This window comes from Argentina silus (genome assembly GCF_951799395.1).
Source record: "Argentina silus genome assembly, chromosome: X".
Lineage (NCBI taxonomy): Eukaryota > Metazoa > Chordata > Actinopteri > Argentiniformes > Argentinidae > Argentina > Argentina silus.
The window spans coordinates 10,411,602-10,428,194 of NC_139653.1; the positions used below are offsets into that span (position 1 = coordinate 10,411,602).

General features: G+C 43.5%; 2 protein-coding genes across 2 annotated transcripts; one reads left to right on the plus strand and one right to left on the minus strand.

Annotated features, from left to right (window-relative positions):
- Positions 1–2,212: 2,212 nt before the first annotated feature.
- Positions 2,213–5,938, plus strand: oit3 (oncoprotein induced transcript 3; the record flags this gene model as incomplete). Its single annotated transcript, XM_083694932.1, has 8 exons — positions 2,213–2,585; positions 2,853–2,963; positions 3,437–3,559; positions 3,711–3,833; positions 4,017–4,177; positions 4,414–4,829; positions 5,269–5,368; positions 5,777–5,938. The coding sequence occupies exons 1-8, from the start codon at positions 2,342–2,344 to the stop codon at positions 5,936–5,938; spliced, it is 1,440 nt and encodes a 479-aa protein (XP_083551058.1). The 5' UTR covers positions 2,213–2,341.
- A 5,245-nt stretch (positions 5,939–11,183) lies between these two features.
- LOC310822217 (uncharacterized protein C6orf118-like) lies at positions 11,184–14,976 on the minus strand (the record flags this gene model as incomplete). Its single annotated transcript, XM_083694566.1, has 9 exons — positions 11,184–11,232; positions 11,329–11,390; positions 11,530–11,583; positions 11,748–11,944; positions 12,225–12,283; positions 12,488–12,612; positions 13,523–13,582; positions 14,000–14,122; positions 14,311–14,976. The coding sequence occupies 9 exons, from the start codon at positions 14,974–14,976 to the stop codon at positions 11,184–11,186; spliced, it is 1,395 nt and encodes a 464-aa protein (XP_083550692.1).
- Positions 14,977–16,593: the final 1,617 nt, after the last annotated feature.

Here is a 16,593-nt window from a genome sequence, read left to right on the forward strand (position 1 = left end):
CCCTGGTAAGTACATGCGCACACACACACACACACACACACACACACACACACACACACACACACACACACACACACACACACACACACACACACACACACACACACACACATACATACATACACACATGACCTAGCCCACGGCCATCTTGTACAGATAAGGACCCCATATTAAAGGACCTCTTTTCCCTTTGCTGGGACCACAGACACCTACAGTAACACACACACAGAGACCAACACCTGAGCTTGGATTCTTTAGATTGGCTGTAGGGGGCAGACAGGGGAAAACTGAAGGACTCTTCATCATGATGTTTTTATTGCTGACTATTCTCCTGCAGGATACACATGCAGCAGCAGCCATTGGTAAGTACCACATCTGTGAGCTCCTCCTAACACACATCTACTTGCATAAACACACCATAAACGAGTGCCCCATCAGGCACCATGGTACTGTACAGTATAGGGTAGATTCTATAATGGCCTTCACCTATATTAAATATTGTTGTAAAAGACTATGTATCGATTGGAGGAGTAATGAAGAGGGCAGTGGTGATTGTAGATCTACTGTATTGTACTGTATTGTATTGTATTGTGTTGTACTGTACCGTACTGTACTGTACTGTACTGTACTGTATTGTATTGTACTGTGCTGTGCTGTACTGGTTTGCAGTGGAGTTCAGCTCACCTTGCAGGGGGAGCCAGACAGATGAATGTTAATACCCCTCTGTAGGTGGAGTTCCATGGTCCTCTGAAGGCCATATCAACTCAGTTTGCCCTGTCCTCCTGTAAGACTTAGAGCCACTATTAGCATGCAGCTGCTTGAGTCAGCCATGCCCTCTCCTCCCCTATGCTGCAATGGCCTGTGCACAGTTGGTCAATGGTGTTGTCCCCAAAAATAGCAATTTACACTCACAGTAACCCAAGGCATGGATTGATTCCACTGCTGTAATCTAGGGAGCAGGTACAGACTAGATGGATTGGCCATTAGTGGCTGGAGCGCACTATCAAAGAGAAAGATGGGTATGGTGACATCAGTCCAGAGCCCATAAAACAAGCACCGTTTCTCCATCAGTTGGGGGGCTTGGTAGAGGATGCCATGTTGTAAATCTCTGTGAACAAGGGTGAGGGGGTTTCTCTTTCTCTCTCTCTCTCTCTCTGTATGTTTGCATGCCTGCGTGTGTGCTCTAGCATGCAGTGTTGGGGGTGGGAGGGGTTGTACTGGAGATATTTACAAGGGCACCCTGTGTTTACTGTCATTATCCTTGACCTGCTCTTCTGGTCAGCCATGGCCTCCGGTTCTTCCTGTTTGTCGGTTTGACATCCAATGAGAAACATGTCAGAGTTAAGGATTTGACTGAGTTTGTGTGTGTGCGTGTGTGTGTGTGTGTGTGTGTGTGTGTGCGTGTGTGTGTGTGTGTGTGTGTGTGTGTGTGTGTGTGTGTGTGCGTACATGTGTGTGTGTGCGCACGTGTGTGCGTACATGTGTGCTAATAGGGGGTGCACTATACAATTTTGTGAGAGTATAGGTCCAGAGTGCTGCTCAGTGGACCACTGCCCTGTAGATGTGGTTTCTGTTAGCTGGCGATCGTGTCTCAGTGCCGTCAGTGGAGATGGTTTACAGCAGGGGGGATTACTCTCCTGCCGTTTGTTCTCTTGCTGATGCTCCTTGATTAACACTCACTCTCACCCTCGCCTGCTGTCCCATCATTCATCATGTCCTCTTGGCCAGCATCACAGCCCTCTCTGGCTTAATTCTGCCTCTTAATTAGATTGTAGAGAGAGCAAGGATGAAGAGAGGAGAGGTTATCGATTGTTGTTTGCTGCAATTTGTTTACTCTGCACAACTGGGTGAAAAGATCCAACATTGACAGCCTTTTTATGGAGAGACACTTAGACTCCTTTGTTATAATATAATTTAAAACACAGCTGTGACAGCCAAGACACTTCAAATCAACAAGCTTGACATGTGACCAATGTGACCTAAGTGACCCACACATTGCAAAGATACACACTGAAAACTGTTGAATGTACAGTACATGACAAATTCAAAGAACAATTTGATTACATTGAATGATATTCAAGAGCTCAGAAGCTAAATGCTTGGGTATATTTAAGTAGTTCTTGTGCTGCTGTTTCTTAACAACTCTCCCTCCCTCCTCTCCCCTCTCCCTCACCTCTCCTTCCTCTCCCACCCATGTCTCTGCTCAGCTCTGGACCCATGCTCAGCCTACATCAGCCTAAATGAGCCTTGGAGGAACACAGAGTACCATCTCAACCACTCTAAACAAGGGGTGCCTCTGTGTGACAGCCATGTGTCAGGAGAGTGGTACCGCTTCACCGGGATGGCAGGCGATGCCATGCCTACCTTTTGCATCTCAGAGAATTACTGTGGGACTCATGCGCCCATCTGGCTCAATGGCAGCCACCCCCAGCCCCGCGATGGCATCGTCACCCTGCCCGTCTGTGCCAGCTACAATGACAACTGCTGCCACTGGAACGCCAGTGTGGATGTGAAGGCCTGTAGTGGGGGATACTACGTATACCATCTGCCAAGACCCTCTGTCTGCTTCCACGTCTACTGTGGCCGTGAGAAACTATCTACGACAGTTTGGCATTGACAATCTGTCTGCTTGTCTTATCTGTGTGATTTTCTGTATGGGGTTTTTCTTCTGTTTGTATTTTTGTTGTCTTGTTGTCCTCGTATCTGTGTGCTTCTATGTACGGTACTATATTGTTGTTTTAATGTACCTCTCCTAATCTGAATATACTGTATGTCTGCCGAGTTGGCTGTATTTGGGTTCTGCTAACGTTGTCAGTCTGTTACAGGTGGTTATTTTTATCTGTGTCCTCTAGATTTCTATGACATCTGTGATGAAGTGGAGTGCATAGGCCCCCAGTGTCCAGAGTCAGACTGCCGCTGTGCCACTGGAACAGTCCTGGGACCAGACAGACAGACCTGTCTGGGTGAGAGGGGGGGGAAGGATGGGAAGGAGGGGGGAAGAGAGACTGAGGGGAGCATTGTGGAGGAAGATTAGGAGAGCAGGGAAGAGAGAGAGAGAGAGAGAGAGATGAAAAGACTGCATTTGCTAAGAAAGACGAGGAGGGAAGCGTAACAGACGGAAGGAGGAGTGTGTTAGTCAGAGAGAAGTATGTAGATGGCGAGAGGGGGGGAAACATCACTGGATCCTCATCTAATGATGGGTGATGATGAGACTATGAGAACCCTGCAAGTTTGAGAACTGCCATTATCTCGTTATCCCCCCCATCAACCAGATCACTCTCCCCACTCTGAGAAATCTCTCTCTCTCTCTCTCCCCTGTCAGTTCTCAATTGATGTCTTTCTCTCCAACCATGTCACTTTCAAACCTACCCATCACCACTCACCCTCTCTTTATGTGTGTCCTCTCTTCACTCATGTGGTGGTGTGCTGTGTTCAGATGTGAATGAGTGTGAGAAGGGGAACGGGGGCTGTGCAGAGGTGTGTGTGAACACTAAGGGTTCCAGACGATGTGAATGTGGGCCTGGTCGGGTGCTGGACGAGGATGGGCATAACTGCAAAGGTAAGGTCAACATCAATATCATCATCATCTTCATCATCATCATCATCATCATCATCATTTACTCAAAATTCATACATCAATGTGTCAAAGAGAGTTGAATTAAACTTTGTAGCAACTAGTGTTCTTTCTTTCTGCATCTTTCTCCATGTAGAAATTACAGGCTGTCACAACAACAATGGCGGCTGTAGCCACAGCTGCTCTTTATTGCAAGAGTCTTATCACTGCCACTGTCCCCGTGGGCTAAAGCTTGGCGAGGACAAACGTACATGCCAGGGTAAGAGTTTGTATGTGTGTGTGTGTGTGTGTGTGTGTGTGTGTGTGTGTGTGTGTTTGTGTGTGTGTGTGTGTGAGCGAGTGAGTGAATGAGTAAAGGACTTATGAACACTTACAAGTCCATGCTTCCAGGCTTGTTTGTGTTTGTGTGATTTTGTTTGACCTGGCCCTCTGTATTGCACAGTGCCAGTGCGGTGTAACTACAGCTCCATCGAGGTGTCAGTGCCAAAGGACATGGCTAGGGGGCTGAAGCTCTTCCTGTCCAACTCTTCCTGCCGCGGCGTCTCTAACGGCACACACATCAACCTCAGCTTCAGCCTCAGAGACTGTGGTACCATGGTGGAGGTCAGACCAGCTCTCGCACCCAACTCTTTGAGGGCCCTATGTACTCGGGCTTCTCAGGCTTGTCATAGGGGATGTTTGTAAAGTCAAAGGCCACAGGACTGGAACCAAGAGGACTACACATACAACTCCTCAAAAACATTAACATGCCTATCATAGTAGAATACAAGCAACATGCGTTGTTGGGTTTAAGTTAACAGAATTTATCTCATCATTTAAAGCTCTGTGTTTCTTCCCAGGTGATCGGTGACAAGATTGTAGGGACCAACCTAGTGACAGGGCTGCCTATGGATTCCATCGCAGGGAGCAGCAGTGACATGATTGTCCGTACCAGTAAGCTGCTGATCCCCATCACCTGTGACTTTCCAAACCTGTACGAGGTGTCAGATGGCTACGAGGCCAGCCTGCGCAGCAACGCCATGGAACTGGCCGGACACAGCGAGGGGGTCTTCCCTTTCTCTCTGGAGCTCTTTAAGAATGCCGAGTTCTCAGAGCCCTACAGCGCTCCACCCCAGCTCCGCCTGCATGACTCGCTTTTCTTTGGGGTGGAGCCACGGGAGAGGGTGGAAGGTCTGGCTGCCCAGGTGGAGAGCTGCTTCGCTACGCCCAGCCGCAAGGCTGACCAGGCACTCAAGTACTACCTCATCAAAGACGGGTGGGTAGGCCCTACTACAGTGGGAGGAAGGGTGGTGAGAGTGTCAAGAGAGTCAGAGCCAAGAGTGGAGGTGCTTTGAGACTGTTTGATAAGGTTTGACACTTATTCAAAAGGACATTTATATTCACAGGGAGGAATGTAAACTGTATCACAGGCATTATTCACATTGATTAATGGAGAGTAAAAACAGAAGAATGGTCTGGGTGGATAAATCGAAACATTGAACTGCCTCAGGTATATTTGGATAAAGCTCAATATTTACAACAAAACATTGTTCCTGTTAGTCCTCAGACAGTTCCTTAGATGCTACAATAAAGATATCATGGTTGTCTAACAAAGCCAGGTCACAAGCTACTGTGAATCCATGCTTTCAGTTTAAAGTTTAATGTAATGTGTTTAATGTCTCCCTTTATAATCACCTCTCCCCCTTGTCCCCCAGTTGTATCTCTGATGAGACAGTGAGGCAGTACTCTGCTAAGGACCAACTCTCCAAACACTACCAGGTTCCTGTCTTCAAGTTCGTCGGCAAGGACAACAGAGTGAGTAAGAGAGCCATGCTGAGAGCCAGCTGGCCTTTGTGTGTGTGTATGTGTGTGTTTTGAGTGTGTGTGTGTGTGTGTGTGTGTGTGTGTGTGTGTGTGTGTGTGTGTATATACTGCAGAGGGTACTGTACAGCATGTCATTTTTCTGTATGTCTGTATCAGCACTTCTTTCACTGTGTATTTTTTGTATTGTCAAACTATCGTGTGTGTGTGTGTGTGTATGTGTGTGTGTGTGTGTGCGCGCGCACATATGGTGTGTGTGTGTGTGCGGGTGTATGTGTGCGCGCATATGTGTGTGTGTGTGTGTGTGTGTGTGTGTGTGTGTGTCTGTGTGTGTGTGTGTGTGTGTGTGTGTGTGTGTGTGTGTGTGTGTGTGTGTGTGTGTGTGTGTGTGTGTGTTGATAGGAAGTGTTCCTGCACTGCCGTGTTTTGGTGTGTGGGGCTGGAGACTCCCGCTGTTCTCAGGGCTGTCGTGGGCGTCTGCGTCGGGAGCTCTGGCCTAGTGAGGAACCCCTGGACCAGCGTGTGCTGAGTGGAGGCCCCATCCACATCCTGCCTGAGCCATGACACACCACCATACCAGGCCGAGACACTCACACACAGATTCATCATATCCACAAGCTGAAGGAGATATTCACAGACCATACAATAGTGTCTTTGTATACATATACTATTGAATAATTCAATCTCACACAGAAGTCTGTCACTCATAAACACACAGGCACACATGCTCATGGTGATGTAAGCACTCCTCTATTCACTCCAATACACTGCATCCAGAAGTCTCTAGGGTCAATCACACCGCAGAACTGCTGAATTCTGGTAAATACATCCATGTTTATATATCTTAGTGGCTTTGCCCAACAGCACAATTTACTCACATTAAAGTGATTGACATTTCTGTTAGAAGTTATTTGGAGGGGAGCTACAGTTAATTTGTCAGTAGTACAAGATAAACAATCATTTTCTAGGTCAATGTTGCAGGCATTTCTCAATCTTGATTACTATGCCTTGCTTTTATGTATTTATGAAAGTAGTTTATATTTCATGCAAATGTACTGGCTTGAAAAATCCACAACATAGTATAACATTAAGAGATGAATTAAGTGTTATATGGATAGCCTTTAGCTGTGCAAGAAACACTGAAAGTTGTGCACTTATCATGTCAGGATTACAGTTAGTTTACCAATTAGTTATTCATTTATACATAGAAAAATGACAAGAATGGATGCCTGATTCCTCTATCAGTCAACAGATAAAAAGACACATAATAACTTAATAACTAACAAATTCTGTTGTTACTGTATATCATCAACAGTTTATGATAACAAATATTTATGGAACAAAGTGCTCCATTACAGTAAATTGTATCTTATTTGAGAAAAATTATACTGACTGAAACTTCCTCCTTGTCAGACATTTCTTTGGAGGTATCACAATAATTTATGTTAATGGCGTCATCATTGTCTTTGCCTAAAAATGTCCTATACAAATATCCAAGACCACGAGAGCAAGGACCAGTTTTTAGAAAAAGGAGTCAGACTTCAGTGTGACATTCTAATGTACATCTTTTACATGATAACCAATAACTCCTTTTTACTGTTATATTTCCCCTTGAAGTCTTCATTGGAGAGTATTTGCTCTTCATGTCTCTGTGTTGATAAAGTAATATTTTCACTCTTCAGGCTGTGTCCTACTGTGTGAGTCCATGTTATGTTCTGTGCATGTCCTCTCTACAGCTCGTCCTTCTCCTCCCCCTGACAGAAGCATGCTGCCCTCTGGCCGTTCATGTAGGGCTTGCAGCCCAGTGTCCATAACGTCTTGTACAGGGCATCTGCCACTGACTCACAAACTAGAAGAGAGAGGAAGAGATAGAGAAAGGAGTTCATGAACATTTTCAGCTATATTTTGGAAATTATAACTTTGCCCAGTAATTTTGAAATGTCAGTAGGAATGGAGAAAGAAAAGGAAACGCATCTCTGTATGTACCCATATTTTAGTTGCATATCAATATGAAAAGGGCTGTATGACGAAGAGGGCTGTATGATTAGAGGAGATGATAACTTACCTTCAACCTTTGACACAAAACCAAGGCTCTTCTTGAGGTCGGAGCAGATGCCGTGCAGACACCAGCGAAACTTGGAGTCACATCGGTTCTTGTTAGTGCCACAGGTGTCATAGCACTCATCCAGCTGGTTACAGCAGTGGGTCATGGCAGGGATGCCCATGTCGAACTGCTGGATCAGGGAGAATGTGGGTGTAAAGTGTTAGTGCACACACACATATAGTAGATGGCTAGTATGTGTTGCTTCACAGTTGGCTACAGTGTGTATTGAGTAAGGATATACTGTAGTATATGAAAGCCACATACAGTGTCTGCTACCTGAAATCCCAGTAAAGAGGAGCTGCAACCGTTGGGTTCTGGAATCTGGTAGCCAGGGCGAGGTTCAGGAGCTTTACCTGAGAAAAAGTGAATAACTGTTATTTAGGCCCTTATCCTTCTCATACAGTACATACAAGTATCTGTGGCTGTGCCTCATGTGTATATCTATATCTGTATCAGCTCTGCCACTGAGGCTCTGTCTGCATTGTGTAACAGTTAAGAACAAACTACCACAGACAGATAACATGGGAATGTTTTTCTTTATGTACTACAGATATGAACACTTCACTGTTAACAGCTAGAGGGTTCAATCAATTATTTCCTGACCACAAGAAGAATGATAAACATATAGGTAGAGAGGTACACTTTGTGGGAGAGAGAAGGGGATGGGGAAAGAATAACTGATAGTATTTATTTGTAGGCACCATAGGAGGCACAATATTAGGATAAACTATCTTACAGTAGATTAGGAATCACAGACAATATCAACATTTAGGTCAGATCAGCTGGAACAATAACATATTGTCTACTGTTTATTTAACATATTGTCGACTCTAGTGTCCCTCTCTAATGTTTATGTTCTACCGAAAGACTACTGAGGAGAGGCAGAATCTGTGAAAACAGAATGTGGCTGTGGTCCCTTTTACCAAGCCAATTGTGAAAACACAGACATGCTTACAGACACACACTCACAAACCCTCTTACCGTATTTGCAGCGGTACTGGCACATCCCATTGCGTCCCCCCACTAGCTCCACCAGAGAGTCAAAGTAACCATTGACTGCCTGGAAGCTATCCCTGATGGAGTTGAGGCCCCAGCCTGACTCATCCACTTGGGCCTGGGGTATGCTTAGTGCTTGGGCCAGGGTCTCTGTAATGACTGCTACCTCATTGTTTTCATCAGTGCCAGGGACTTCCTCAGCCTCCTCCTCAGCAGCAGGGGGCTCTTTTTCAAGGGCCTCCTCAACAACAGGGGCCTGTTCACTGGGGTCTTCCTCAGCAGGGGCTTCATAGGCAAGAGCTTCCTCAGCAAGGCCCTCCATAGCAGGGGCATCTACAGTGGGCATATCATCCATTAGCATATCAGCCTCTGGGGCTGGATCCTCAGCAGCAGGGGCATCATTCATAACAGGGCTATCAGCTACTGGAGTGTCAGTTGCAGACTCCTCAGCTGCAGGCTCTTCAGCTGCAGGCTCTTCAGCTGCAGGCTCTTCAGTTGCAGACTCCTCAGCTGCAGGCTCTTCAGCTGCAGGCTCTTCAGCTGCAGGCTCTTCAGCTGTTGGCTCCTCAGCTAAAGGGGTGTCAGCTGCCATGGTGTCAACCTCTGGGGTGTCTGCAATAGGGTTCTCAGGAACAGCGACATCCAGAACAGTGGTCTCAGCAGCAGGGGTGTCCTCCTGGGCAGAGGCCTGGTAGTGACCAATAGTTGCACTCATCCCTGAGGACAGGCAGAGCAGGAACAGGGCCAGGGTCTGGAGCAGCATGGTTCCAGGCCAAAGAGTCAGAGCACAGGGGGGAGGGGGGCAGGCAGAGGTAGTTCACAAAGTGAGAGAAACAGAGACACTGAGGACTATAAACAGACTCTGATCATACTGGCTCTGAGCAACAGTGAGGACTTTGACCACTGATTAGGTCAGGTAGACAGCAAGGCACACACTGGTGCTGGGGGAAAAGGTCATCTTCCTTATCTCCACAGTGAAAGAGATTGTTTACGCTCCCCGTCATCCCATTCCAATTCCACCTGTCTTGGTTTAAACTCTTTTATTGTCCTCTAGCCTCTCCTTCTTCAGCCACTCTTCTCTAATCTTTAACAAATTAAATCAGTAATCCCATCACTGTAGCTTCATCAATGCTATAATCACTAATTCTAATGTGTGAACTTGAAATAATGGAACTAAAAAGCCTAGCAATATCTTTGCTTTGTTGCCTTGATCTGAGGAAATCATGTAAATACATTCCTTGGAGCAATAATGAAAGTATATCTTACTCAGCTACTGTCTAGAACATAAAAAGAAACACAGCCTTCTTTTCAGAGCAATAATTTCATGTTTGACAGATTTGTAACCCATGCACTATACTGTGAGAATAGCCATTACAAATCAAACAATCAATTTTGATGTTTTCATATGTGCTGTATTGTTTCATGTTTCTCTGCTGCCCCCTAGAAGTTGAAGGAAGTTTTGCTAATGTTTTGATTTTTTATCGCTTAGCACTCGGTGTACTGCCACTTATACAACCTGCATTGTGTAACACATAACATAAGCTGCTCCTCTAAGGCTTACAGTAGCATCCCGACAATATCCTCCAGACAAAGGAACACTTTACATGTCAACATCAGAGCATTTTAACCGTTATAATTATTTTAATAAGATACACTATTAGTGCACTGTAGCAAAAAGCACCAACTGTGTTCTACATACAAGCAATGTCAAGTAGATGAGGTTGCAGGTGCTCCTTTATGAAAAAAATAGAGAAAAAACGTTTATTTAGACAGCTTGTTCTTGAGGTCATTTAGTGATGTGGGAGGGTAAAATCTGGTACAGTAAGCTGTTCAGTTGGCTGAAGGTCAGGACAGGATGAGAAATGGATGGAAGACGGTGGTGGAAGTGTTTACAGTACACAGGGGACATTTCCATATTGGAACGTATGTACTGTATGTACAGCTACTGTAGCTTGGAAACTGAGCTTGTTAATCATTTAAAATATATACCTTTCAAATATATACCTTTCCTGATCCTCCATTTGACCTTCTATCATCAAGTGTCAGTGTATCTATCACTTGTTGTAAAATACTAACATCAATATAGATGGTAAGGAGTTGCTATAACTGCATCCAAAAATATGCTGACATGATATGTAGTGAGTGATTATTTTATTGTTACATGACTGGAATAACAATTGTAATGTCAAATTAGATATTCCTATGTTTTGTGAGGTATTTTTGGATTATCTTTTACATTTAAATGGATGTATGTTGCTGTTGTTCCTCTTATTATTGTGCATCGGTTAACACTAAGCAACAATGAATTAATTAATCATTTAACAGGTATGTTGCTTAAATTAGTATTTTGTTGTGGTCTTACACATGGGCAGAGTATGTATTAAACTAAATCCGGAATAAATATTCAAATATTCAATGCAAAATGTATTTTATTGCTTTGATATGTATAAAAGGATTTGTGAAATGAATGTCAATAATCGTGAATGTCAATAAATAAGAGGGGTGTGTGCTGTTTGACTGTGTAGGTAGACCTGCAATTTTGCAATCACTTAGGCATTTTCTGCCCAGCAGTGGTAAAGGTCTGCATTCTGACAAGCAGCAGTAGGCTGAATTGTCCAGCAGAGGGGGATTTGCAGAGAGTATCCTCTAATGGACATAACAGCACTGCTCCAAATGATACAAAAACAATTTCACTTTGGTGGTAAAGTTCTATTCATCCTCGTGTCTCAGACCACTCCATATTTTGTCGCACACCTGCCTGCAGATGGAGGGAGAGAACAGAGCAGCAGTGAGAGAGTGGCCTGCGCCCCAAACCTGTAGTGGATGTATTAATGATGAGGCACATGACACTCACGCTCTCATGTCCTCGCTGGCTCTCACTCTGTTGAGGACCATTGAGATGTTGCTTTCCAGATCCTTTGAATAGAAAGACGAATGTGCATCAGAATAAAAAGACTGGGCACAATATCACATTCTAGGTCTACTGTAGATGCATCTTATTTTTGAAGATATGGAGTATGATCATATAAATACATTCAAAGTATGAATCCCTTGCCTTGTTAGTGTTTCTGAAGCGTTCATTAGAGGCCAACAGTCGCATGATCTCAGCCTGGAAGTGATAAAAACACAGTACTTGAACATATGTGGTCATGTTCCAAGATACATGGAATCATCCCTGTATCTTATCTTAATAAGCTGTGTGTCAAGGGCATGGAGGCAATAAAAGATGTGGAGAAAAGAACACAGTCCATCCAACACAACGCAGTACAACACCTTTGAGTCTCTGATGCATCTCTCTGTGGCACTGGTGGTGATGGTGGAGACCATCTTCTCTTTGATCTCCTTCTCCAGCAACTGGACCTCCTCCCACATGTTCCACACCTGGCGCCTCTTGGGTTGAACACGGTCGATGGAGGAGATGGCAGCCTCTCTCTGCCTCAGGCCAGGTAGAGCTGCTTCCTTACAGACCCCTTGAGGATACAAATGGATTTTCATTTGTGAATGTTCATGTGTATTCTGCAGAGCTGAGTAAGCTCTGAAAATGTCTTTAACTAGATTACCAATTACTTTACAAGGGAAGAAGTTGAACTACACTAAAGCTACCCTTGAGAGAAATATAGTATGTCAAACTAAATATACTGTCACCAAGCTACAGTAAAATGTAGTTAAACTAATAATTGAGCGACATGTAGTGGAACTATTCCCCAACACTGGTATTATGTACTGACTAGTGATAGGCTTCTGGATTACCTTTGTCCTCTGGGATTCCCATGACTCTGCCTCGTGCATTCTTAAACTCATTTCTGACTCTGGGGAAAACAGAGAATACTATAGATAATGATTTGGAATTATTTGTTGAAATGAAAAATGATTTGTTTCTAATGAAGGAACAAACAAACTCACTAACTTAACATCAGCTTTATTTACAAAACCCAAGTCATGTGAATGATATCCTAACTGATGGACAAATATCCTGTTGGGATTGTATTACACAGATCCATATGCATATATACTGGTCATTCTCCTCCAGGGCTTTCCTGGCCTCCTCCCCCAGTCTTGACACCTCGTTCCCAGCCTCCTCCAGTTCCTCTGCACCTATGATGCTGCCCCCTAGTCCACCCAGTGGAGCCATTACAGACTTCACACCGGCACAGAAACAGAGCTTTAGTGTTTTTACAAACAGATCACACATCATCCCTCCCCTACTCATCCCCATGAATAACCCACACTGTGGGTGCAGGCACCTATAATACTCTACCACGCATACATGTACATGTAGTACAACAGGCAAGATGCAGAGTAGAATGGTATGGTAACAACTGCTAAAATTGGGCATAGTGCCACAAGGGGAAATGTAATTGTTAGGTTTGGGAATGTATACAGTCGCTGCCACTAGAACTGGCTAACTTGTCGTAATTGATGATGTAACTGCTGACAGCAACAGCAGAATGCATGTCTGAAGTGTACAGAAACATCTTGTCTGCTTGAGTACAAATTAATGCCTCTAAATTCATTGGATGGCGCTTCATCATACAGTAAGACAATGATCGAAAAAATACTGCCATAGCAACTAAAGAGCTTTTCATGGCCAAAAAGTGGAAAGTTCTCAAAGTCAATTCATTGGTTTAAATCCAATTGAACATACATTTCATTTCCTGAAAATATTTTAGGCAAAACAAAGACCTCAAAACAAACCACAACTGAACCAGAGAAGATACCCAGTGTCTGGCCGGGTCAATGGGTCACAGACTTCAGGCAGTTATTGCATGCAAAGGATTGTCGACCAAATATTAAACATAAGTGCTTAATTTGAACATAATATGAATCAGCCCCATTACTTAAGGTGCCCTGAGTTAGGGGAGCTATGTAAGCTAAGTATTGTCATTTCTAAATGGTAAAACAAATATGTACATAATTAAATAAAAGCTGAGAATCTCTACTTTAACCTCATAGTAATTGTTTAAAAAATCCCCCAAAATGCTTCACTGTCCCATTCCTTACACAGGGCACTGTATATGGAGTTACAACCTCTTCAAAATATTGTTTACCATGTCCTGAAGAGATGACTGAGAGTCAAGAATGGAGTAAAGGTACAAATCATAATCTGTCTGAAAAAAAAGAAAAGGGAAAAGATTAATTGGAATTATTCAACATAACTTACTATGGTATTTCTTTTTTTTGAAAATTCACACTTTGCTAAAAGCCCAATGATAAAAAGAGAAGTTCAATCAAACCAATCACTGATAAAACAGATCAATGATCTCTGAATTGATCTTTCTCCCCCTCCTCTCAAAACGAATTAATAGTACTTAGGCTAAGTCATATAGTGTAAATTGAATAGTATGATGACAGTATGAAATAAAGACAAATACGTATTAAACTGCTCTGATGCCCTCCTCCCCTAATTAATTAATCTTGACCAGGCTCCAAGAAGTGTTCCACTTCCCTTTACTTCACTAGGGACATTTTCCTGCCCATTGCACATGCTAAAAATGTGAGTAGACAAGAGGGGGAAATGGAAAAACCTTGATTTCCCTCAGGATGTCTCCAAATACAGGCGAGATGTCACACACATCATCAAAGACGTCACTGAACACCCCCAGGTGCTCTCTACTGGGCCAGCTCTGAACCGACAGCTTCCGCAGCTCCTGGGGACGACACACATACAATACCGTAATAACTCACAGCTGCACCTGCGTGGAGGGGGAAAAATCTCTGGAATTATGCTGCAGCTTCCTCTTGTGAAGCTCCCCCTAGAAGACACATTTTGGCAGAGGTAATGTCACACTGCATGTGTTCAACACTTAAGAATGTGGTCTTATATTGCCCTCCTAACCTTTTCTAGTTTCCTCTCGTACATCTCAGCAGCCTTCCTCCCACTCATGCAGTTCCTGTCTTTGAGGTCTTGCTTCCCCAGGATCTGTTTGTCAAACTGCTGCATCATCTTTAGCTGGTCCTTCTTGGTCAGTCCTGCCAGGTGAGACTGAGTGAACCAGTACCTGTCTTGGCTTCCCTCTACATCTACAGCTGGTTTAGTCTGTGCTTTAACAATGGGTTTGACCAGAAATAGCTCAGAGGTGTCCAGAACTAGCTGAGGCTGTGTACTCTTCCTCTCTTTTCTTTCCTCTCTGTCTGTTTGAGGTGTGTTATTAGTATTATCATATTGTCTGGGCTCAGAGACTTTAGACTCTAGCGCAGTGGCAACAGTGAAGTCAAAAAGGGCTTCCTCCATCTTCTCTGCATTAGCGATTATCTTAGCCTGTTCTCGGATAAGTGTCTGAGGATCTAGGCCTTCCTTTCTGTCCTGGGGCTCCGACATCTCCCAGATAGGCTCTTCCACCCTCTGATAGGGCTGCCTCTGGGTCAGACTGTAGGCACTCAGGTGCCCACAGCTATAGGTGAGGATGTCAGCCTTGTGGGCCATTTCTGCTCCCAGGAGCAGTCCCTGGAGCTCTCGGCGGACATCAGAGAACCTCAGTCGCGGCTTGCAAGTGGTAGACATGGCTGAGAGCAGAAAACAACTCTTTGTTTAGCACAATATTGCAAAAAAGGTGTCTCAACTGACTGAACAGGTTAGGGTTAGGGTTAGGGTATTTGGGGTATTTCTTAACCCTTTAAGGCCCAATGTTGCATATAGGCATGTAAAATCTTATTTTTGTGGCTCAAAAGCTGAATGAAAACTTACAATTAAGTTTGCATTAAAAAAGACAGTGACATGCAGGCACATTTCCAGAAATATGTTATTTGGGCTCTCCTTAGGCAGTCATAATCACTGCTTAATATTCATGCAAGGAAAACTGGATCAGAGTATCTGAGGTTTAAGGAAACACTACAGATAGCTTTCTCTATATTTTAATTATAACTAACAACCATTCATTCATACATGTGACTGCATTACATGAGCCAGTGATGTGTCAGTGTGGGTTCCCTTGTCCGATAGTGTTCCCCCTCTATTAATTGTGGTTCTAAGATGTGTCTAAGGCTAAACTTAATTGATGATGGCTTACTTACATGTCCCCATTGTATTCCACACCAAGTGCTTTCATGCACTTTAAATAATATTTTAACATTCATAATTTAATTCACAACATTAATTGATGTTATTGAGATTTGACAATTTAACACCAACATTTATCAAAATGTTTGAATTGAATGATATAATATTACAGATGCAATCAATAATGTCATCTGCATGCATCAGCAACATCTTACAAATTAGTAAATGAAAAATATTCATACTTTGAATACATAATTATATTCATACAGCCGATCTAAAGTGCACAGAAATATCAATATCACTGTCAATAATATCAAATATCAATATCACTGTTAATATTAAGAAAAATGTGATGAACAAGGGTATAATATGATTGGCAACAATTCATTAATTAAGTAGTCATGAATAATAATGGCAAAAGTTGAGTAATATAACATTAATGTTCATGGTATAATCAATAACCGTAATTAGTCATCATAAAACTGCTTTGGGGGACCAAGTGTCATATGTGTAAGCCACTATCATTATTTTACAATAATTGTCATTAGATTACTCTTAAAAACACAATTTTGTTCAGATCGTGAACACTATATGACATCACAGTACATCGATATGTACTGTAGAAGGACCACTGAAACCAGGCAGTCATGAATTCCGCCATGGACTACCTATTTTCTTTTCACAAACAACATCCTGGCCGGTACACAGGTAGCTCAATATGCATGCGCGACTCACTCAAAACGAACTTGTCCACCGTGAGAAATACTTACTTTTGTCTGTGGCTGTGTCCATGACTGTGAGACCAAGAAAGTGACATGGACTTCAGGAATTCCTTCTTTTTTCCCCCCCGACGGTTGTCAGGGGATACCGAGCGTCAACACTGGGTGGCGAAAGTTACCGCGCGTTCTAAAGCAACGTCCTCTTTTACACCCAGCCCAGTATTTGCTATACATTATCCGTAGAACCCCCCCCCTCAAAAACATTTCCTCTCTCATTTAATCACGATTGGTAATGGCAAATCCTTAAAGGTTGCCCATTTCATGCTTTCAGTATTATGGCTACTGTAAACGTATTGTTGAAGCATGACAACAGAGGGCACACACACAGCCAAGTGATTTCAGG